The following is a 25,345-nucleotide window of genomic DNA, read 5'->3' as shown; positions in this document are numbered from 1 at the left end:
TGGCGGAAAAGAGTTTTAAGAGATGTGTACCTCCTTGCCCACGTTTTTTATGTGAGGGAGATACTCACGCTCTTTGTGTGGTTTGTTTAGGAATGGAGCATGCTCAGGCAGTACTCGAGAGTGCTGCCTGTGAGCATTGTGAAAAGTTGCCCCTGAGAAAGCTCCATTCCCGCCTGGCTCTGTTTGATAAGGAGTCAGGCCAACCACGTGCTCCCCGTGGATCTGGACCCGCGTCTGCCGAGGCAGCGCGGCGACTGCATTCATGGGGATCACAAAAGGATTTAGCTATGGATGTTGAGACGGCCGAGGTCCTTTCTCAACATTCAGACACTGAATCCATTCGTCCCGCTCAGGGTTCGGGAGCCCGCGTTGTGGCTTCTCCCGCCCCTGAAAAGGACCCGATGCTTCACTTATCTAGCTCTGAGGAGTTAGATATTGTGGGCATCGAGGCAGAGGAATGTGTGACACCGCCATCCCATTCCCCTGCTTTTGAGGAGCTGCTGGACGTTGTGACCAGAGCGGTGGCCAAGTTAAATATCGAATGGCCGCCGCAGGTGCAGGAAACGACTGTTAAAAGCAAGCTGGATGAACGTTTCCTGCAAACCCGGTCACAACCTCCATGCCGTAACCTGCAATTTTTCCACGATCTCCACACCGAGGTGTCAAGAATGTGGAATAAACCCTTCTCCTCCCGTGTTTCCGGTCCCAACACACATATTTATTCCGATATAATGGGAACGAGGGAGATGGGTTATGGGATGATGCCACAGGTAGAGGAGACTTTCGCTTCCCATCTCTCTCCCGACGTGGCATCATCTCTGCAGGCTCCGGCGCTCCCCACCAAGCCCTGCCGTACTACATCAGCTTTGGTGGGGAAGGCATATATGGCGGCGGGTTGGGCTGGTAGCTGCCTGCACACTATGGGGCTGCTTCAGGCATACCAGGCCGACCTACTGAAGGAAGTGGATGAGAGTGGGGAAGTCTCCTACGACGATGTTCGAGAACTTCGTCGTACGGTAGACGTGTCTCTCCGTGCCACCAAGGAGACGACCTGCGCTATCAGTCGCTCTATGGCAGCACTGGTGGCTACGGAGAGTTACCTGTGGCTGACGCTATCGGGTATCGGCGACAAGGACAGGGCTTGTCTGCTCGATGCCCCCCTCTCTCCTCGTGGCCTCTTCGGCAACGGCGTTAATAATGTCGTAGAGAGGTTTCAGGAGACGAGGAGGCAGTCAGCCGCATTCAAACAGCTAATTCCCCGCCGTCATCCCAAACCTCGCGAGCCTGCCGCAAGAGGGCAGTCTCGTGAGGGCGCCGCCTCCAGCTCCTCGCACATCCAGCAGCAGAAAGAGAGTGTTGCCTCCCGGATACAAAAGGCCTGGCGCCGGAGGCAACTCTCTCGGTCGAAAGCCCCGGCTCAGAAGGCGGATCTGAGGACCGTCATTCAGGGCAGGAAGGCTTCGACTAAGAGGCCATGACGGGATCCGCAGGCCTCAGAGGGTGTCCCCCTCCGTGTGACATTTTTAAAACTTCGCTCCACGGAGCCCTCAGGAAATCGATGTAACCAGATTCAGGTTACACCCATTTCTAACGAATGTACGGCATTACCAAAAACCCTGTCTCATTCGACCTTCTCGAGGTCTGCTGAAAAGAGAAAGATTTGGTTGCTCCCTGCCAGTAAACTGCTTCAGGTCAATATGAAATCTACTTTATCACCTGAGACTAGCCCAGAAAGATTAATTCCACTTTCAGATTATTTAGACGCCTGGAAAGGCCTTCCGAATATATCAAAATGGGTTCTGGGTATAGTTAAGAATGGCTATAGGATCCAATTTAAAATTCGACCACCTCATTTTCAAGGGGTGTTGCACACGTTGGTTTCCGCTGATCAAAGCCAGATGATGGAAGATGAAATTAGTTCCCTTTTAGCAAAGGAAGCGATTGAGGTCGTCCCCGCTAGGGAGAGGGAACTCGGTTTCTATAGCCGTTATTTCATCGTTCCTAAAAAGGATGGTGGACTTCGTCCTATAATAGATCTTAGGGTTTTGAACAGATCTCTGAGGAGATTTAAGTTCAAGATGCTTACTATACCCAATATCGTTCAACAAATTAGATCCGAGGACTGGTTTGTGACGATAGATCTTAAGGATGCTTATTTTCATATTTCCATCATTCCTTATCATAGGAAGTTCCTTAGATTCGCTTTTGGGGGAAAAGCCAAGTGATCAAGGGCTTAGGGCGTTCCAGTTCAGCCCATTGCAGTTTCCGCCAGTAGTGGGCACTCGTGCATCGTAAGCAATGACGTACATCCGAGAGAACAAGACTGAGGGAAGTAAGCGAGTGAAGGGCATGACAATTTTGGACTGGAACGCAGCACCAGTCATGCTCTCATTGACAAATGCAGAACAATTAGTTCATGCATTCATGACATCGGCTAGATCAGGGGTGCCCAAACCTGCTCCTGGGCCCAGTTTTTCAAAAGTAATCCAGTGGGATTTCGGATCACGGATTGGATCAAATCTTGGAAATAGGTTCTTCAAAAGCTAAAGAGAGATTCTGAACTAAGATGAGATCATGTAATCCGTAATCCGATCATGTAATGATCACAAAATCAATGTTTACTGATGATATAAACATTTCTTCATATTTGAAGCATATATGAAGCATGTCACATCTAATGAGATATGGTAAAACAACAAAATCTACAATTTAACATTATAACAAAATAAGGAAAGTAAAATTTCTGTTTATTACAGTGTTTCTGTTTCTTAAAATTAAAATAAACAATGGTTATTTGTGGCCACCAGTATTTTGCCAACTGTTGTTCTTTGATAAGCCAGTAGGCTACACTGTTGGTTCCATTTAAGGCTCTAGTAAACAGGATTTGGTGATCCTGAAAAGTTCCTATCCGGATCAGATTGATTCAATCCGATGTTGCTTTAAAAACTGGCTCAAAAGTAAGATGGATTACGTGATCACGGATCGCAAAAAAAAGGATTACTAAATCCGGATCAATTTTATCCGGATTAAACCTTTTGAAAAACTGGGCCCAGGCGATTCACTGTCCTGCACAGTTCATCTCCAACCCTAATCAAACACACCTAAAGCAACCAATTAAGGTCTTCAGAGCACGTCAGGATCACTTGAAAATTAAAGGCAGGTGTGTTTGATTAGGGTTGGAGATGAACTGTGCAGGACAGTCGATCGCAATGAGCAGGATTGGGCACCCCGGGCTAGATTATTGTAATGCTCTACTGGGTGGTTGCCCTGCAGACTTAATAAACAAATTAGCTGGTCCAAAACGCAGCAGCTCGAGTTCTTACCAGAACCAGGAAGTATGACCATATTAGCCCAGTTCTGTCAACACTGCATTGGCTGCCTATTAAGCATCATATAAATTGTAAAATATTGCTGATTACATACAAAGCACTAAATGGTTTATCTCCGCAGTACTTGAGCAAACTCTTAACGCATTATAGTCATTCACGTCTATTTCAAAACTCCATATATTCAAACGTGTATACCTATTTTTAACGGAAATACGGACACAGCCAGTTGATGGTATTTTGTTCAGATGACTTCCGGTCAGGCACTTCTGGTCACTGGCGAGTGGCGAGCTAACTCAATTTTCACCGTAGCGGTTAATCAAACAAGTCTTCGCTAAAAACTAACTCATTGTTATGGCTTCGAGGAAGACCGGGATTGTTTGTGCAGTTAGAGGTTGTCATAATAACTGGTACAAAAGATAGATTTACTTGGAGGATTGTTTTATTTATCGAACGCATACGAGAGCTGAAGGAGGAATCCCTTCACCTGTGGTTAAAAGCTTTAAATTTGAAGAAACCACCGAGGCAACCGTATGTTTGTTCTTTTCATTTCGTGAAGACAAGACCTACAGAAGACCACCCGATACCAGAAAAGTGGCTGGGCTACGAAGTCCCAATAAAAACTCCAAGGAGAAACAAAATCATTATAGTAACCCCTGTATAAAATCTAGTCATCTTGGCATTTATTTTGTATGATTAACAATTATTTATAAAGATGAAAAACCACACTCTCTAATTATATCTCATATTAATTTAGACCATGTCCACACAGACACGTTTCAGCCTAAGCCAGAGTGTCACTTACACTTACAATTATTTATAGCCATCTACTTATTGCTATCCTGTGCTTTGGTTGCATTCTGATGGCATTACATTTGACATGACAAAATACCTCTGTATATATATTAGTCCAATGTTGGCTCGACCGTGTTTAGGGCGGTGCTGAAGGCGCCGGCGAAGTTTTGGCACTCTGCCAGCTAGATGCATGAGTGTTTCAACCAGGTGCGGTACACGAACTAGGTGAGGTGGGGCTTTAGTTCTGTTTTCATCTGCTACGACATGTTTAACATTTTTCTGTCAACTCTGCATAATTCTTCGTGATCGATTTCGTTAGTTAGCACGGGGAAGAAAGGAAACGGACACAACATTTACTTCCGCGTTCGAAAATAAGGTGGATAGATTGAACTGTTAATACGCGTGTGCACGCCATCAGCGTTTTCACAGGTTTGCTTTTTAAAGTTTCCGTAGAGAGAACAAAATAGTTTTCTGTTAAAACGGTGTTGTGTTATTGGCCCCTAAGTTAATAACAAATGATAGTTGCTATTGAAGCGAATCAATCAAAACCAACTTTAACTTGAAAATAACTTTATTCTAGAGCTGCTATAAAGCCAAAACAATATCTGTTACTTTGAAACAATCTACATTGTTAAAAGCGCTATATAAATGAAGATGACTTGACTTTATGTTGTGTAACAACTACAATCACCAGGCCGTTGCACCCTCTGCAGGTGTAACGATCACTAGTGAGAGTGCACAGAATTACTATTGGAGACACTCCAAACCCGGACAATCAACTCACATCCACAGACTCAATCCCCCATAATCCTTTGCTCAGACTTATCAGCCATGAGCCACCTGTATGTCATTACCTTGTTTAGTTCACCCCATATAAGCCTGGTTCTCTTACGAGAGGTTCTCTCGTATTGCATAAGTTGCTTACGCTACGGGTAAAGTAATCTTTTCTCGAGATATGAAGCCAAAAAATTATCCTTAATTTTGTATTTATTGTCAACGCAGTGCAGCAGCAGGCAGACCTAGAGCAGGCTATCTAGCGTGCTCATTGGCTGCTGTGTGGCAACTGCAGCAGCCTACCACTGAGCCTTGCGTGACTTCGTGCCCTCACGCGTCATAGTGTTAAATATAGGAAATGTGCCCACAAAACAGTGCCCACACCTACTCACTGCCCGCTCTGTTACACGGTTATCCCAGGGGACGGAACCTTCAATGCTACATACCGGCCATGTTGTGAACGAAAGCCCTGTGCCCGCTCACGAGCGCTCACACTTACTGATGAACACTGTACCCCCGGCGCCGCTCACGCGTCCCACTTTTCTCACCACAGAATGTTTTCCGTCCAAAGTGATCGAGTCATTGAGTGTAACTCTCATGAGGCGACCGTTCAAAATGCTCACAACCAAACAAATCCTTGCACAATTTGCCCGAGGAACTGGTTTATTTCTCTCGATCTGAAAGACGCATACTTTCAGATTCAGATTATACCCAGTCACAGGCCATTCTTGAGATTCGCCTTCGACGGTCAGGTATATCAATACACCGTCCTGCCGTTTGGCCTGTCTTTAGCACCCCGTAAATTCGTTAAGTGCATGGACGCGGCCCTCATTCCCCTGAGTAGTCAGGGTATGCAAATTTTGAACTATTTGGACGATTGGCTGATTTTGGCACAGTCTGAGATAGAACTCATATCTGACAGAACAGTGCTTCTCAGCCATCTGGAAAGCCTGGGTCTCAAGGTCAATTGGACCAAGAGCTCATTGCTGCCCCGTCAGTCAAGCTCTTTTCTGGAAATAGAGCTAGACTCGGTGGCTATGACGGCCTGCTTGTCGACAGAGTGCGCACGCCGTGTTGGGCATCTGGCCGAGTCTTTCCAGAAGGGCAGCGTTGTTCCTCTGAAAACATTTCAGAGAATGTTGAGCTATATGGCTTCAGCTGCAGCAGTGCTTCAGCTGTGTACTGCTCCAGCTGCGTACACTAATGCGTATACACCCTCTACAATGTTGGCTGAATGCTCGAGTGCCTCACCGGGCCTGGGCTGCCGGCGGCTCGCGAATCATAGTGACTCAGAGCTGCGTTTCAGTCGAGTCATCTCACACCGAAAGGTGATCTCGACGGATGCCTCCAACCTAGGGGTGCTCTCCAACCTAAGGGCAGACCAGTCTATGGTCAGACCGGTAAAAAAGCCTTCACATAAACTGTCTAGAGAGGATAGCGGTCAAGAACACGCTGAAGCACTTCCTCCCATACCTGCGGGGCCACCGCGTACTGGTCCGCAAGGACAAAATGTCTGTGGTGTCCTACGTGAACCGCCAGGGCGGTGTCAGATCCAGAAATCTTTGCACTCTGGCATAATGCCTCCTCGTTTGGGCTCAGCACTCACTGCGCTCACTCAGAGCCGCGCACGTGCCGGGCCACCTGAACGATGGCCCAGACAAACTGTCCAGGGTCAATATTCCCCCGGAGGAATGGTCCCTGCACCCGCAGTCAGTCCAGTTGCTGTGGCGTCTTTTTTGGCAAAGCAAAAGTCGACCTCTTTGCGTCAAAAGACAACGCTCATTGCCCAAGGTTATTTTCGAAGAACGAGGACGCGCTGGCCCAAGCTTGGCCAAGCTGCCCGCTGCCCGCATTCCCTCCGATCTCACTGCTACCACAGGTCATCAGGTGAATCAGGGAAGCGCGCCACTCGGTGCTCCTCATAGCCCCGCGATGGGAGAACCAAACGTGGTTCCCAGAGATGAGTCGAACTGCGTCGAATGACACTAAGGGGTAACGAGTACCCAATATGCCACAACCAGCCCTGGTTGTCCGAGTGTGAACCTGCGCACAGGCACACCTAGGACAAGAGCACAAGGGTGCCAGGCATAGATGGAATGTCCAGGCTATAAAATCTAATAAAAGTGTGAGGGGTGGCCCATTCTGCTGCATTGCAGACTTCTTGGACCGTGCCCCTAAGGGGAGGTCTCTAGAGGACACCATGCCTCTGTTTGAATGAGCCCTCACGGCCAAAGGTGAAGGCAAACTGCACACCTGATAGGCCATAGATATTGCTTGAACGATCAAGTTAATAATGGTCTGCTTGAAGGCGGGAAGCCCTTTCTTGGGCAACCCAAAATACACTAGCAACTGGTCTGACTTCCGCCATGAAGAGGACCTCTGAATATATACTTTGAGAGCTCTGACAGGGCAGATGAAGTCTCTCCTCATCTGTCATCACGTGAGGATGAAAAGTCTGCAGAACCGTACGCCGTGCCATATTGGATGGCACCTAAATATTCCGGCCTGGGATGTATTATGGCTTTAATGTCACCTGGAACAAACTCCAGGCAACCATGAGATGTAGAGAGCGCCTGAAGATCTCCTACCCTCCTCAGAGAAGTAATGGCCAACAAAAAAGCCACACTTTTAGGGAAAGGTTCTTGGCCTCAGTCGACTCCAGAATTTCAAAGGGGGCCTCAACCAACCCTTTAAGAACCACTGCCAGGTCCCACGTGGGAACCCTGAGCCGCAGGTCTCATCCTCCAAGCCCGTATGACCAACTGCTGTCTCCCCAGAGGCCCATCACCCAGGGGGGCTGGATGTGTGAGGGAGAACCACAGTGGACAGTGAGTCATCTTCTACTGGGCCGAACCTCTGACATATTGACTCCAACACCTCGGGGTGGAGTCTAAATTCTCCGGGCCTCAGCCCCTGCCTCGACAGGATGTTTGCTCCCTATTTCTTATTCCACAGGATATATGTTGCTCTGAGAGACAATAGTTTCCCTTGGGACCACAGGAGGATCTGATGTGCCAATCTGCATAGAGGGCGAGACCTCAGACCCCTCTGATGGTTTATATAGGCCACCACTGACATATTGTCTGACCCCACAAGGACATGATGACCTTTAGGTCCAGCAGGAAGCTCCTCAGAGCTCGGGACACCACCAACATTTCCAGGTGATTTATGTGCCAGGAAGAATGATGGTCCTGCCATAGGCCTCTCTTAAAGCGGTCGTCCATGACCGCACCCCAGCCCGTGAGGGAGGCGTCTGTCGAGATGGCTTTCCGGCGACATGACGCTCCCAATGCGGGGCCTTGGAACAGAAACCAAGCTTTCTTCCACATAGATAGGGAACTCGTTCTTGACCCCCTGAAGAGGATTTCTGGCAGGGTTCAACCGAAAACAAATCTCGATGGGCGGACACGATTTCTGCCTGGCCGCAGGCCTCTGGGTCGGACAGTGCAGAGCGCCTTTTTTCCGTCCAACTTGCTTTAAATAAACGCTTCCTGCCTCTCTTGTGGCCAACTAATATTTAAATGGGCCACTGCACGACGGATAACCTCCACCAGCTCCTCATATGTGGGGACATGGGGGGGCGAGTCATCCCCAAAATCTCCGTCTTCGATGCTGAGCATGTTTAGTTTCTCAAGCAGACAGCTCGAGTATCGGGTTCTCCACTCGTGCGGAAGAAGCCGTCGAACGGGCTTCTGCGCAAGGAGGAACAACGTCGGAACTGGCAGAGGAATCCCGGCAGCGTGCCTCAGCAGTCTCGAGATCCCCTGCAAGAACCATTTTCGAGCCCCATGAATAATCCTCGTTGAAAATGGCCAGGCGGGAGCGCAGCACATGGATTGATAATCTTTCACAATCCTCGCAAGCAGCCCCCTTGAGAGCTCCCCTCACGTGCTGCGACGCAACTATACAAATCTGGTTATTTCTGGAACTTTTTTGCCCCATGCTCATTCAAACAGTCATTCAAACATTTGCAACAGTTTATTTTTTACACAAATGTTGGTTTAAGGGATGAATCTGTTTTGTAGATTCTGGTCTGTGTTTTCGGTTGCAAATTGCTGTTCACAGGCCTGCAATGCTTTTGGCCGTATTTGTGCATCAAAAGTGTAAGAGCATTCATTTGCGTTTGAATAGTGCGCGCTCTCTGTAGGCGTGGTCACATTAACACTTAATGAGATGAAATGAGAACGACTGACATCTCTCTCTTTTCATACAGATTTACATAAACTGAGAATATTTGTTTTTTTAATAAAATTATTTAATTTAAAAGAAGAGAATTTAAGCTATATGCCGGAGTATCTTTATGCCTGTGGGACTGAGTATTCACTGAGGTACAGTTCATTTTTGGAAGCATTTTAGAATGGACTTCACTGACAGAGAGAAGACAGAACTCACATCATGTTTATTTTTCTTTTTTTGGCAAAAAGCACAACATTTTGTTTTTATTGTGAGTACACAAAAAATAGACACTTAACAGGATCGAATGATGTATAAGACTTATATGTAAAATCAAAACCGACAGAGTATTTTGAGTCTCTTTTGCACTGATAAGAAAAAAAGTGACCAGATTGCGCCAGCATGATCGCACGCAGGGTGTTAAAAGTAAAAAATCTTCCCAACTATAGTCCCCGCAATGAATCTCAACCATTTCCAGTGCTGGACCTAACAGATCTTCATGTGTATTTTCAGCTGGCTTTTAAAAGAGAAACTCTTTCCACACTGATCACACGTGTGTGGCTTCTCTCTGCTGTGGATCCTCTCATGTTTTTTCAGATTTGATGACTGACTGAATCTCTTGTCACAGTGTGAACACTTGTAAGGTTTTTCTCCAGTGTGGATCTTCTCGTGTGTTTTCAGATATGATGAATAATTGAATCTCTTGTCACAGTGTGAACACTTGTAAGGTTTTTCTCCAGTGTGGATCCTCTCATGTGATTTCAGATATGATGAATAATTGAATCTCTTGTCACAGTGTGAACACTTGTAAGGTTTTTCTCTGCTGTGGATCTTCTTCTCATGTTTATTCAGATTTGATGACTGACTGAATCTCGTGTCACAGTGTGAACACTTGTAAGGTTTTTCTCCAGTGTGAATTCTCTGGTGTTGTTTTAAATGTTGAGCTGTTATAAAAGTCTTCTCACACTCAAAGCACATGTACTCTCTCATACCAGTGTGAGTTTTCTGATGTCTTTGTAAAGATTGCAGCACTGAAAAACTCTTTCCACATTCAGAACATGAATATGGCTTCTCCTTTGTATGAACTGTCAGGTGTGCCTTCAGGTGTGATGACACAAGAAATGTTTTTCTGCACTGATCACATGTGAACGGCTTCTCTCCTGTGTGGATCCTCATGTGCATCTTAAGACTTGTTTTTAGTGTGAAACTCTTCCCACATTGATCACATGTGAACGGCTTCTCTCCAGTGTGAACTCTCCAATGCGCATCAAGATGATGTTTGTATGTGAAATTCTTCCCACACTGATCACATGTGAACGGCTTCTCTCCAGTGTGAACTCTCATGTGACGCTCTAAACTATGTTTGGTTGTGTAACTCTTTCCACACTGAGTGCAGGTGAAAGATTTATTGGCTCTTCTTTTATTTAAAAATGTCTTTGAGCGACTCAAATGTTTTTCTCCAGGTTTGACATGATGTTTCTCCTCCACTTCACTCAGTTCTTCACTCTCCTCCTCCACTTCACTCAGTTCTTCACTCTCCTCCTTCACTTCACTCAGTTCTTCACTCTCCTCCTTCACTTCCATCAGGTCTGAAATGAAAGAAAAAATAATTTTATTTTTAGTACAATAAAAATAGTGTAATGTGAAAAGAGAAATATGAAGTGAAAGGACATAAAAATGAACCCTAAATAGCTATTTCAAACTACTTACTTTTCTAGTTGTTTTTTAAAAAATAGATGCAGTGTGACATCAATTCATGACAATTGCAGAACTTTGCTTGCTGTCTAGACTGACAGCGGCTTTAAAGGAGAACTCCGGTCAATTTTAACATTGAGCTCATTTTTTTGTACTGCTGTCAATACAGAGAACAACGACAAAAATCGGTGCTGCCTACACCGAGTTATTCTATTTTTAAAATTTGCACCCTGTTGACTTCAATGGGGCAATGTTTAAACCTGCTTTTAGCCTCTTAACATCCTTGATGTGTCATTACAAGTGCACAGAAAATGTGAGTGATTCCTTCAGAGTTGAAGTCAACAGGGTGCAAATTTTAAAAATAGAATAACTAGGTGTAGGCAACACCGATTTTTGTCGTTGTTCTCTGTATTGACAGCACTCCAAATGTACAAAAAAATGAGCTCAATGTTAAAATTGACCGGAGTTCTCCTTTAACTGGTTTTACATAAACTATTTTATTAGCAATTGTATTATCTGTGTCCTACTACATGTTTCATTAAAACCTGTTACTTCTGACATGATTTTCCTCGTTCCTTAAATTCTTATATAAGCATTTCTTATATAAATCCTTTCAGAAATACAACTATCAGTAACTATAATGCAGAGTTTGCTTAAGTTATGATTACAGTCCTCTCAGCCATTCTGAAAAGATAATTTACTTGATACAGTTTAATGTTTATTGCTTAAAAAACAATGTTGTAAACTATGTTGAGAAATGTCCAACATTTTGTTAACATGGTATAAAAAAAATAAAAAAAATTGTGAACCAGAGCTAAAATTATACTTAGTTTGATGATGTTGACAATCAATTAGAGTTTCTCAATCCTCTCTTTACTGAACATTTGTTGAAAATTTAGTACCTATTTCATAGTGTAACTGCATTTCTAAAAGTGATGAAGTGCTTGAATGTTTCTAACATGAATGTTCTTCAGCATGATGAATGAATGAAGAATAAACACCAACCTCTTTGTTCTTCAGGATCTTCAGTGTGTTTTATTCTGCAGGGTTCTGGATCACTCATGTTCTCACTGTCCTCTTTAATAAACTCAGTCTTTACAGATTTCAGCTCGTCCTGATGCATTGATGCTCGTCTTCACTTGTAGCTGCTGGGAATTTACAGCATTTATTGGAGAATTGCAGTGGGAGGAGCTTCACTGATGATGTGATTGTTGTGGGAGGAGCTTCAATGATGATGTAATTGCTGTGGGAGGAGCTGATCTGCAAAAAACAAAGTTATCAGTTACTGAGTTTGTTTTAAGACTAAATGACATTTTTAAGCATTTATGTATTTATCTCTATATAGAAACCAACAATTACTCTTAGTATATTCACACTAATGAAATGAGTTTCAAGTGTCAATTTACAGGAGATCTAAAGACATCAGAATAATAAATGAGGTGAAAACAGGAACTATTGTCATGAAATTAACAGTGTTTTCAGCAGATCTGTTAAAGTCCCTGTAAAGGCAATAGGGGTTATGCGGAACATACTTCCGGGTTCTACAAAACGGGTATAACTACTTCCGGTCGTCAGCTACTGAGGTAAACACAGCGTAGGAATGGCAAACTTTTATAGCCGGTGTTTACAGGAGCTACCCATTCTATCCATTTCAGATGTGCATCGTATTGCCAAACGGACGTCCAGAGCCCCGAGTACTCCGTTAGATAAAGGACTTAAGTTTTTACGCCTCCTCATTTATTCATGATTATGAAGGTGTGTAAGTTAGTATATGTAGCTTTTGCTAATGGCACCCGATGTAGAGTTAGCTAACTATCAGTAAGTTAAGTTTAGACTTCTTGTATGCTATCAGTAGTTTAACCCTTTATATTTGCTTGCAGACGATTAAAACAATCAAATGAAGACGGCATTTTATTTTTTTTTATACATTTTTTTTTTCTGATACCTAAGCATTCGTGACATTTTAATTAAAACAGAAATAAGAATTGTATTCTAAAAAAGCGAAAAATAAGTTACCTCAGAGATCACCTACCGCTGCAGATGCGTACAGCAGTGCAAACCGGAAATGCTTATACCTGTTTTCCGGTTCGAACGTTGGGCGTTCCGCATAACCCCTATTCTAAAAAAAAATTATAAACACATTATAAATGTTAGAAATGTATTGCTAAAACATATTACAAAGACTGTGAACTGTGAAGTACTGAATTGTGGAGTTAGACCGTTAAACAGTTTTTCACCATTGCTGTGTTACGGATTTCTTGGGCGGGGCTAAAACGGGGGCTCGATGACTCACTGGAGCCCCTGAGCTCCTGGGCACGCCCCTACTTGATGACTCACTGGAGCCCCTGAGCTCCTGGACATGCCCCTACTTGATGACGCACTGGAGCCCATTCACATCAGTTTGCAACTCAATCGCGAGTTACAGTATTATTTACTACATCCTACAGTTTGCTAGCTAGCTATGCCTTCTTCGCGGAAATGCGTACCTGGATGCGATCACGTACAAAACAGATCGGTGTCCTTATTTAAATTTACGAAAAACTATCATATCAACAAGAGGTGGATTAATTTTGTGAAGAGCCACCTCGATGGAGAGCTGAGGATCACCTCCAACACCCGCCTCTGTAGTGATCATTTTACACGGGATAATTTTATGAACTTTTGTCGGAGACAACTGGGATTCATTCACTAATAATCCGCAGTTACTGGTGAATGTGGCCGAACCGACAATCTCCCGCCTCAGCCTTCATCCTCCCGTAGAGCCGACAACTGGTGCCATCATCGGCAGTGCGTGCCAACCTATGAGTGTAAGTTGCCTTGTGTGCTTATGTTATAATTATAGTAGGTAGTCCAGGCTCGAACATGTATGGCTTTGTAAAACAAATTAAGCTACTAGGAGCATCCTTTCCGCTGTAGCGGTGACAGTTGAGTGTGGCGAGTCGACGGCAGCGAGCTTTCCAGCGAGTGGGCGTGGTTTGAGCGCAGCCAGCGGACACGCCCCCAGCGTTTGAGAGCAGAGACTACTGCTCATATTTTCAAGATTTTGATCGCTTATTTTATGTACTTGCCGGCTTTTTTATCATTCAAATTTGGCTGGGTGGCTAATAACACATTTTTCTGTGGTGTGACAAACTCAGAACACATACTTAATTTTGACTTTACAGGGACTTTAATATTGATGAGCCTCAGACTATCAACACTCATTCAACACGCCATTCTGGGACTTTAGCTTATTCACCGTATCCCTCAGAGTTAGATAAGTCCATTAGGGCTGGACCAGAAAACTCGAATATTCGTTTGGTGGGGTGGTATTCAATTTGAAAATTTGACATTCAAAAATTCTTTCTTTTTTTTTGATCCCCTGTGAAACGGTTCACATTTGCGCTTGAATAAGGCCTGTGACACAATGGCTGCGTGGCACACCTGGGATCCCCTGTGAAACGGTTCACATTTGCGCTTGAATAAGGCCGGCGACACAATGGCTGCGTGGCATGTCTGTTTTTATTTAAGCTCCCATGTTAAAGGAGAACTCCGGTCAATTTTAACATTGAGCTCATTTTTTTGTACATTTGGAGTGCTGTCAATACAGAGAACAACGACAAAAGTCCAAAGTAGTCGATTGCCGAGTTCACGCGCATAGGTTTAGTACCTATGATCACGCGCGTGAACTCGGCAATCGACTACTTTGGACTTCACCCGAAAACAGGATGTAAACAAAGGTATTTGCGCTGGCTTAAATAACATAATTTTTATACATATCTTTCACATCTACTGCAGTCAGATCCACTCGTGTTCACTCAGAAGGAATCACTCACATTTTCTGTGCACTTGTAATGACACATCAAGGATGTTAAGAGGCTAAAAGCAGGTTTAGTACTTGCCCTATTGAAGTCAACAGGGTGCAAATTTTAAAAATAGAATAACTCTGTGTAGGCAACACCGATTTTTGTCGTTGTTCTCTGTATTGACAGCACTCCAAATGTACAAAAAAATTAGCTCAATGTTAAAATTGACCGGAGTTCTCCTTTAACAGGTTGGAGTTTGTACACTGCCTGCGTGAGACACGCCTCAGCTCGAGCCACGCGGAAAACACGTGCATGCTAGAAATAAAACCGACGCCTAAAAGTGTTCCAGCAATGGGAGTGTTCTCTGGCTAGAGCGCAGAACAGCGGAGTTTGTATGGACCGAAGTGCATGCCTGAGCTTGTGTTTTGGGTTAAGCTGCGTTGCTTTGACATTGTGGAAAATAGAATAATAGAAACAAAATGTTCAATCAATGTTATTATCAATCTAAATTAATCTCGTTTTTAATTTAACGTAATTTTGTTTTTTCTTTATTTAAATTTCATTTTTCTTTATTTAAATTTAGTTTTTTCTTTATTTAAATTTACCCTTTACTGTGTCAGTAATATGTTAGTCAAAATAAATATAAAAAATATTAGACTACCTTAAAAGTATTGCTTAATTTAACAGACCTGTGTGTGTGCGTTTTATATCACTAGTGCAGTGTCCGTTAGGAGCATATAAGCCCTGCCCGCGTGAGGCGCGCCGCTTCCCGCTCGCGCTGTTCTGTAGTTTACTAAACGTTTATTAATTATGAATGTGTCACGTCTCGCGTGTCCATCTATATTGCACCAAATGCAACACTGCACTACCTGTTAAGTCAATTGGATGAAAAGTTCTCGAAATAATCAAAATGCAAACGGACACAGACACATAGAGATTCCTGTCTTTATTAGAGAGAAGAATATGTTCAGCCCCTCTCCCCGAAGCTTTGAATATTCGATGTTCATTACGACCGAAGCTTCGAAACTCAGAAAACTTTATTCGGACCAGCCCTAAAGTCCATTCATACCTTTTTCATCTCCGTGCGTGCTGTAAGTCTGTTTGACGCAACCACCGCTAGCCTAGCTTAGCACAAAGACTGGATGTAAATGGCTACAGCTAGCATACTAATCGCAATAAGTGACAAAATAATGCCAACATTTTTTCTATTTACATGTTGTGATTTGTATAGTCACAGTGTGTACAAATAAAAGGGCATATGAGAGACAGCCATTGTTTAAACCATAGACTGTAAAAAAAGATGGACGACGCCCCTTCGCTCTCTTCCATTGATGAGAACTGAAGCCGCCAGAGTCCCGATATGGCGCTGACATATTGGAACTTGAGTCTGCGCAGTAGCGATCTCGGGACCAGACCTGCGCAGTAGTGAGCAGGAAGTAAAGCCGCGAAATCAACGCTCCGCCCTCACCCTCGCAGAATACACTCAGGGAGAGTGGATTCTGCACACTTTTTAAAAAATTGATTGCAGTACGACAAGAGGCTTGTTAAAATAATGTAAATACAATCTCCTCAGTCCTCCGAAGATCCCGAAAAAAATGTCCGTTGGTGCTTCAGTGACTACTTCGCTCAGAGAACCTGTCAATCACAGCTGTCAATCATGACGTTACACCACCGCATCACGTAACTAACTAAAAAACAACTTATTTTTGAAACAGACACTTGAACTTGCATCAGCGTGATAAAAACGACAGCAAGTGAAAGAAACCACCTTTAGAAAAAAGATATTTGAAGTGTAATTTAATTGTTTAGTTGGTCTCGTGTCCCGTTGAATAACATGGGGAGGCGGGGTTTATGACCTATACTAGGACCAGTCACCGGGGGGCGATCGAGACGTTTTGGCTTCACTTTTCAGGGCTTGTGCGGCACGCTTGGTTTAAACATTTAAATACTGGGAACTATTTTCTCAAAAGGCGAAGCACTGCTACTTGGGCGGAGTGATTAGCGCAGCACCCGAGAAGTACCGTTCCATCAACAAAACCAACGTAACTAATAGGGGTGTAACGATTCATCAACTACGTTGATGTATCTATTTATATTCCTATGATCCAACTACATCGATCTGTGCTCGGCCAAGTTGGCCTTCCGGACGACATATATCTATCTAATATCGTTTTAAAAGGTAATGAATCGATTGTATCGATACAAGGAAATAACGCATTGGATTTAAACATGTCAGACTTTATATGGATGTTTTTTCTTAGCACTTTTAATGATAAAGGCGTTAAACATTACTCGATTCAGTCTGCCTATCTGTGACGTCATCGCCATGCGTGACGCCAGCAGCAGTGCGACAACAGTCAAGCAGTGCAAAGTCTCTCACCTCAGAAAAACGGGCTTTCCTGTTCTCTCAGCCGCTATACTGCAGTAGCGCGCACTCTTCAATTGCACACGCTATGCGCCGGCGCGCGCTGTGTCACTTCACTAAAGCGCAAAAGAAATACGAGCATGCAACGTCGTAAATTAGTAAGTTTTTCGAAGTATTGAGTATCAACATGGTAGCCTAGGCTAATTGTTGTTGTCTCCATAACAAAATGCCACTTACTGGTTATTTTGTATATTATTATATATGACTGTGGTGGGCTCATACCAAGACTGTATTAACAAAAACTAGTTTGGGACTGCTATTTAATAGCTAAAACTCACAGTGCCTACTGTTTATCAGTATTTGTCATATTCTTACAATTTATTTATTTTGTATGTTAAGGGGGACAGAACTTGTGTCAACAATTTTTGTGTAGACAAATGTATTATAATAGGCCTATATAATTCCTAAAAAGGTGGGTCGTGGCTTGATGACCATGGGGAAATGTGGGTCCCATGGCCAAACTATTGAAAACATCATTCAATGTTGTGATAATCGTAATTAATCACAATTACAATATCAAGGGAATAATCGACAATTATGATTTTTGTCATAATCGTGCAGCCCTACTTTATTCAAATAAAATGTGAATGTATTTGACATTAATTGTTGTTTACTTGTTTGTTTATATCCATAATTAATTGTTACCTGATTCTAGGGGTGTGACGAGACGCTTACTCCACGAGACGAGACGAGAAACGAGATTGGGTTCACGAGAACGAGACAAGACGAGATTTTTACACAATTTTTAAGAAATCCTTAATGATGAAATATATGAATGGAAAATAGTCTTTTATTCAACTGAAAATCACAAAAAGCAAAACAATTTAGGTGCATTTTGAAATCAACTTGTAATGAATGCTATTTTACTTCTATTTTAATTAATTCTATGCAGTAAAGGACATGCAAACACTGCAAAATGTTTTGCTATAAACTCTACCGTCTGGCTTCTCCCCTGTACGATTTCACATGAGAAATCCTTTCCACAAATCGAACATAAAAAAAAATAAAACAGTATAAATAAAATAAATATAAATAACTGAAATAACACTTTAAATGCAAACAGTAAGTGTGTATCCATGATCAAAGTACTGCTCTCTCAAAACTTCAAAACTTTTTCTTCAAGCATGAAAAAGAGATAAATTAACTACACAGAACAGCCTAAGATTATGGTCATGTTCTTTTTCAAGAAAGCATGTCGACGATTTCTGGCAGCAGTTGAGACCTTTGGGCAGTAACTAGGGCTGCACGATATGAGGAAAAGCTGCGATGTGCGATAACATTGTTTAATATTGCGATGTCGATATGACTTGTGATATGTGAATGTTAGATACTGTTCCCATGTATTAGTGCTTTAATAGGTTCTTTGCGTGATAGGTCAAATGTGTATTACCTGCCTGGTTCAATCAGATTACACTATTTTAGCGCGATTTTGGCACGATCCGTTTCGTGGAGATTCGTAAAGGACAACGGGCATCGGGACGCAAGATTCGATCGTTTCATTTTGTATAGTCATAGTGGGCGACAACCTACGCGTCTTTGATGCTTCAGGACATCAAAACAGAAAGACTAGCATGTTTAATTTTAACGGTCCTCCACGACGGGTTGAGTGTGTGCGAGAGTGAGTGTGCGCGAATGAGTGAGAGTGCGAGCAACAGTAAGTGTGCGTGTGTGTGCGCGGGAGTGAGTGTGTGAGTTAGCGAGCGAGTGAGTGAGTGAATGAGCGAGGGACAGTGAGTGTGTGTGTGTGTGTGTGTGATTGGCACGGCACACAAATGATTTAAAAGTGGCAGGGGCATCTTCAATACTAATTTCACCCTCATGCTCAATCACGCTGACATCACAACAACTCACGAGACAAAGTTTCACCTCGACGAGAAATCTCATCGCGTTTTAATCTCGCGAGATCTTGTGTCACACCCCTACCTGATTCCCTTACAAGAATTTTTGGCTAAAAAGACACTGAATCGATTTCAAGTCACTGAATCGTTTCGGATCGTATCGTTCTAAATGAACCAATATCGTCCTTGAATCATATCGACAACCACGAATCGCGATACGAATCGAATCGTTGTTAAAACGAATCGTTACACCCCTACTAAAAAGGGGATAATCTCAGCTTTAATGTGTTATATGCCACATATGCAAGATAACTATGGATCAAATGTATTGCAGTTTTAACAAATAACTTATTTTTAAATTGGAATTTCTCAAAAATATGATTTTCTGAGCCCGAATTTTAGGGAATTTTTTATTAAATACAAGAAATATCATAAATGTCAACCTCAAACTTGTCAATGTAAAAAACGTGCATAAAACACTTTAAAACTACACACAATTGATTAGAACTGTTTACATAAATTAGTTTGTAAGATACAATCAGATACAGTTTATTTTTTATAAACTGCGTTGTGGAGTCAAACAAAAAAAGGGGGGGGGGGGAGTAAAATGCAGTAGATAAACATACAGCAAATGTGAGTCAAATGTCGCAGCTTGTGACGTCAGAACATGCGACAAACCCTGGGGTCACAGTGCACAGAACGTGATTACGTCAATGAGCCATCGGAAGATGTAACTATCAATCGCAGATCTATAGAACATGCATTACTAATAAATGGTAGAAACAAACTGAATGCATGTAGCGGTTGGCCTTTTGCTGTAGAGATTTTCCATTTACTACATAAAGTAGGTACTCTGATTCCATGTAAGGGGCACATATATATTATTCATACCACACACAAACACAAGTAGACAAGACCTGTTTAGTTCAAAAGTTCACTCGCCACGGCAAGGCACAGATCATGAGTGAGGTGACGAGACAAGACGAGAGAGACAGACGAGTCAAGACGAGAGACAATGTTAGTATTTTTTTTTTTTCTTTTTATTGGATTTTTTTTTTTTTTTTGCTGACAAAGACGCACACATCACAAGGACATGAACACACAAAAAAGAACACATATTGTATAGTGCTAAATGATCAGGGAAATAGATAGTAAATCAACAGTGTAAATCATTACTAATAAATGGCAGACAAAAAAAAAAAAGAATTTATGTAGCAGGCCTTTTGCTGTAGAGATAATGACTCCCTGTCCATCCAGGTGAAACTTCTTGTAGCCTTTGAACGCAATGGTCATTTCATCCAATGACAGCTGCAATCCAATGATTGGTGAAGTGAAGGAAAGACAAAATCATCTCAAATCTATTCCTGGACATCACCTTGCCTTGTTACACCTTACACCTTGTATGGGTCTGGTAGAGAAGTCAGAGTTGGAGGATTATTGGGCCGAATATTGGACAACAGCAACACCTGGATTTGGCAAGGTGATGTCCAGGAACAGATTTGAGATGATTTTGTCTTTCCTTCACTTCACCAATAATGAGGACTGTGTTGACAGGGGTCAGCCAGGATATGACATGCTATTCAAAATCCGCCCAATCATCAATTTGGTCATCCCCCGGTTTTCAGCAATGTATGGTCCATCTAAGCAGCTGTCATTGGATGAAATGACCATTGCGTTCAAAGGGAAATCAACCCTAAAAATGTACAACCCAAACAAACCAGACAAATATGGCTACAAAGTATTTGTTCTGAGTGAAGCCAAGTCAGGCTATGTGCTACAGTGGTCCATGTACACTGGACAAAGTAGGCCTAATGCGAGTGATTTCGGTGCTACACACCTTATTGTCCGTCAGCTGATGGCCCCGTACACAGGGAAAGGGCATGAGGTGTACATGGACAGCTATTACACCTCGCCAGCCATAGCAGATGAGCTGGCAAGAAATGATTCGGGTTTGTGTGGGACTGTCAGCAGTAAGAGGAAGGGGATGCCAAAGGGCCTCACCCGTGAACAGTTACCGTTGAGCAAGGGAGATGACCCAGTCTTCATGAGGAAGGGGAAAATGCTAGTTTGTGCGTGGCATGATACAAAGCGCCTCACAATGCTCTCTACACTGCATTCCAACACGTGTCAGAAAGCGCATCAGGACCAAAGACACTGACAGGGAGATAAATATGCCTGTTTGTGTTGATGACTACAATTCGTTCATGGGGGGTGTCGACACAGCAGACCAGAGAATGAAGACCTACCTCTTTCCCCATAGGTCAAGGAAATGGTACAACAGGATTTTCAATGCCATTCTCAGTGTAAGCATGGTGAATGCCCACATCATTTACTGCCGCTGCGCTGCTGCTCCTCACAAGCCCCTGAAAGTCTTCGTGCAGGATGTCATCACTGCTTTACTGGAAGGCTTCTCCAGGAAAGGGAGCAACAAAGGCCGGAAGTTGTCCTCACTGGGAGACTTGCCACAGAGACTCACTGAGCGCCACTTTATCTGCCAGGCTGATGGTTACCCAGATTGTGTAGTTTGTTCTGATCGGACCCGCCCTAAAGGCCGCCGTCAGACAAAATACATGTGCAGGCAGTGTGGGGTGGGTCTTTGTGTTGTGCCTTGCAATGAGAGGTACCACACCATGAAACACTACAAGAAATGTCACCTGGATGGATAGGGAGTCTTTATCTCTACAGCAAAAGGCCTGCTACATATTATTTATTTTTTTTGTCTGCCATTTATTAGTAATGATTTACACTGTTTATTTACCATCTATTTCCCTGATCATTTAGTAGAGTACAATGTGTTATTTTTGTGTGTTCATGTCCTTGTGATGTGTGCTTCTTTGTCAGCTTAAAAAAAAAAAAAAAAAAAATACTAACATTGTCTCTCGTCTTGTCTCGTCATCTCACTCATGATCTGTGTCTTGCTGTGGCGAGTGAGCTTTTGAACTAAACAGGTCTTGTCTACTTGTGTTTGTGTGTCATATGAATAATATACAGGTGCTGGTCATAAAATTAGAATATCATCAAAAAGTTGATTTATTTCAAGAATTCAACTTAACAGGTGAAACTAATATATTATATAGACTCATTACATGCAAAGTGAGATATTTCAAGCCTTTATTTGTTATAATTTTGATGATTATGGCTTACAGCTTATGAAACCACAAAATCAAAATACCAGAAAATTAGAATATTACATGAAATCACACAGTAATTACACAGTGATACCATGGTTATTGAACCAGGTTTTGGTTATTTTGGCAGTGTGGGCAGGTGAAAATCCTGCTGGAAAATGAAGGAAGCATGAAGTGCTCTGAAAATGTCCTGGTAGACGGCTGCGTTGACTCTGGATGTAATAAAGCACAGTGGACCAAAGTCCTCTTTTCTGATGAGAGCAAATTTTGCATCTCATTTGGAAACCAAGGTCCCAGAGTCTGGAGGAAGAATGGAGAGGCACACAATCCAAGATGCTTGAAGTCCAGTGTGAAGTTTCCAGAGTCAGTGATGGTTTGGGGTGCCATGTCATCGGCTGGTGTTGGTCCACTGTATTTTCTGAGGTCCAAGGTCAACACAGCCGTCTACCAGGAAGTTTTGGAGCACTTCATGCTTCCTGCTGCTGACCAACTTTATGGAGATGCAGATTTCATTTTCCAACAGGACTTGGCATCTGTCCACCGTGCCAAAGCTACCAGTACCTGGTTTAAGGACCATGGTATCCCTGTTCTTAATTGGCCAGCAAACTTAACCTTATAGAAAATCTATGGGGTATTGTGAAAAGGCAGATGCAATACGCCAGACCCAACAATGCAGAAGAGCTGAAGGACACTATCAGAGCAACCTGTGTTCTCATAACACCTGAGCACTGCCACAGACTGATTGACTCCATGCCACGCTGCATGTCGGCAGTAATTCAGGCGAAAGGAGCCCCAACTAAGTATTGAGTGCTGTGCATGCTCATACTTTTCATGTTCATACTTCTCAGTTGGCCAGCATTTCTAAAAATATATTTTTTTTTTTTGTATTGGTCTTAAGTAATATTCTAATTTTCTGGGATTTTGATTTCGTGGTTTCATAAGCTGTCAGCCATCATCAAAATTATAACAAATAAAGGCTTGCAATATCTCACTTTGCATGTAATGAGTCTATATAATATATTAGTTTCACCTGTTAAGTTGAATTCTTGAAATAAATCAACGTTTTGATGATATTCAAATTTTATGACCAGCACCTGTATATGTGCCCCATACATGGAATCAGAGTGCCTACTGTATTTAAGATTAAGCCAGCGACATTTGGCTGGTCACACAATACATTTATATTTACATTTATTCATTTAGCTGACGCTTTTATCCAAAGCGACTTACAATTGCTATATATGTCAGATGTCACATGCCTCTGGAGCAACTAGGGGTTAAGTGTCTTGCTCAGGGACACATTGGTGTCTCACAGTGGATTCGAACCCAGGTCTCTCACACCAAAGGCATGTGTCTTATCCATTGCGCCACACCACCCTTCGATACAATATGTGAACGTATGTGCACCCAGCAGAATTTAGAAAAAAAGCAGTGTTTACTGATAAATAGTCTCATGTAGGTGTACATAATTTGTAAATATAAAAAATTACAGGTCAAATTAAAATAATGCTCTATTTGTTAGCATTAAAATGCATTAGATATCATGAGCTAATTAAGTAATAAATCTGGATCAGTGTTCATAATTTCGTTCTTTCTTAGGTCATGTTTTTGTTAAACAACAAAAACATTTTAAATTAACACATTTGGTCCTTTTACTATTTTTACTTGTAGACTTCATATGCTTTTGGCTTGACAATGTTTTTCTGACAATTGTTTTTCTGCAGAGAATGCTATGAAGGATCCAAGAACTGACAGGGTTGTGTGTCTCTGCTAAAAGCTTATGAGCACCTTTTCCTACACTAAGAGGGAGTTTGTAGCAGCACAAAATGAGCTAAAGCTCCCGGAGCACTCACTAAAAACAGAGCGTCCCATTAGGTGGGGATCACATCAGGCCATGATAGAGAGAGTCATTGAGCAGCAGAAGGCCACTGCTCATGTCCTGTCCTCTGACAAGAAGTCCAGGCACCTTATACCAACATGGCAGGACATGGATGTGCTAGAGGTGATCAACAAATCCCTGAAGCCTCTAGTTGAGTTTACAGATGCACTCCGTCCGCTGAGAAGTACATCAGCGTGTCATTTGTAAAGCCAGTTCTTCATCTTTTTTAACTCGTAAGTCTTGAAAGGTAAATGAAAAATATAGTGACCCACAAATCCAGGCTCGGTTGGACATGACAGTTTTTTTAAAAATTTATTCTATTTCCATTTGGCATGTAAATAATGTATGTATATGTATGTATAGGCTAATAATCGTGATTACAATTTTGTGCAAAATAATGGTGATTATCATGTTTCTTGTTATCATGCAGCCCTAGTATCTCTACATAGAAACCAACAATTACTCTCAGTCTGTTCACACTAATGAACTGAGCTTCAATTGTCAATTTACAGGAGATCTGAAGACATCAGCATAATAATAATAATAATAAAATATGACATGGATAAAACCTCAATAATACTACTTCGATTGAGTATAAGTTACTGTTGCACTTTCGTATTTAAAAAATGAAATGCCTTTTATTAACAAAATAGTTTCTGGAAATTAAATTTTAAAGAGATTATGTTTTTCAAATATTATTCATATATAATTTTTATATAGACTCATTTGTTGCACTGTTTCTTATACAGTTATATTGTAAAACTAAAATACACTTTTCAGTTTAGTGTTAGATTTGTGGCTGTGGCTAAATAATATATTACTGTCAAATGTATGTCAGATAGGCTAAAACAAATACTCTAGTTTACCTGTTTGTCTTAATGTGAAGAGGTTATGTCTATGGTATAGAATAATTCTATCATGGCTACAGGTATTAGGTTACATTAAACATGGTTCTGTGTAAACATTTTCTTTACTGTGGTAAACCATGGTTAGTCTCGTAATGTGCTCATATTCTGACGACAGATATTTGGCTACGTGTGTGTGTGTGTGTGTGTGTGTGTGTGTGTGAGAGAGAGAGAGAGAGAGAGAGAGAGAGAGGAGAGAGAGAGAGAGAGAGAGAGAGAGAGAGAGAGAGAGAGAGAGAGAGAGAGAGAGAGAGAGAGAGAGATCAAATAAACTCTTCGAGGATTGTAATATTAAGAGTTAGAACGATTGTATGAACTTTTTTGCGTGTTTTAACATAAACATTAGCATTAGCAGTAACTTAGCATTTACAAATAACAGCGTAACGTTATATAAGTTAACAAGTATTCAGACATCTACAAAATAACATACCTCTCTGAAACGTCCTGTAACAGCCGTTCGTGCACAAGTTCTGCTCGATTCCTCTCCGCTAATATTCTCTAAATCTGTTTCAGACTGAAACTGATAAGGCAATATTGACGCATGTGTTTACATTACACCGGAGCACATGCAACTGCTGTTATGGTAACGGACGTGACGTTTCCGGACAGCGTGAACTAGGCG

At 42.3% G+C, this 25,345-nt stretch overlaps 1 protein-coding gene across 3 annotated transcripts; it reads right to left on the bottom strand.

The window, feature by feature from the left end:
- Positions 1 to 9,249: 9,249 nt before the first annotated feature.
- Positions 9,250 to 25,328, bottom strand: LOC308696810 (uncharacterized protein). 3 transcript variants are annotated; one of them, XM_081375710.1, is made up of 4 exons: positions 25,154 to 25,308; positions 12,780 to 12,882; positions 11,769 to 12,023; positions 9,271 to 10,657 (listed from the first exon to the last, which is right to left on the bottom strand). In XM_081375710.1, exons 3-4 carry the CDS (start codon positions 11,884 to 11,886, stop codon positions 9,555 to 9,557), a joined length of 1,221 nt encoding a protein of 406 aa, XP_081231836.1. In that variant the 5' UTR covers positions 11,887 to 12,023; positions 12,780 to 12,882; positions 25,154 to 25,308; the 3' UTR covers positions 9,271 to 9,554. The 3 variants fall into 3 exon arrangements, with proteins under 3 accessions (XP_081231835.1, XP_081231836.1, XP_081231837.1); XM_081375709.1 differs by lacking the exon at positions 12,780 to 12,882 and having other exon boundaries at positions 9,250 to 10,657; positions 25,154 to 25,328; XM_081375711.1 differs by lacking the exon at positions 12,780 to 12,882 and having other exon boundaries at positions 11,769 to 12,018; positions 25,154 to 25,284.
- Between the last annotated feature and the right edge of the window lie 17 nt (positions 25,329 to 25,345).

This window comes from Scardinius erythrophthalmus, assembly GCF_964197995.2.
Source record: "Scardinius erythrophthalmus genome assembly, chromosome: 1".
Classification (NCBI taxonomy): Eukaryota; Metazoa; Chordata; class Actinopteri; order Cypriniformes; family Leuciscidae; genus Scardinius; species Scardinius erythrophthalmus.
The sequence above is the reverse complement of the archived record's forward strand: the minus strand, read 5'-3'. Positions and strand labels throughout refer to the sequence as shown.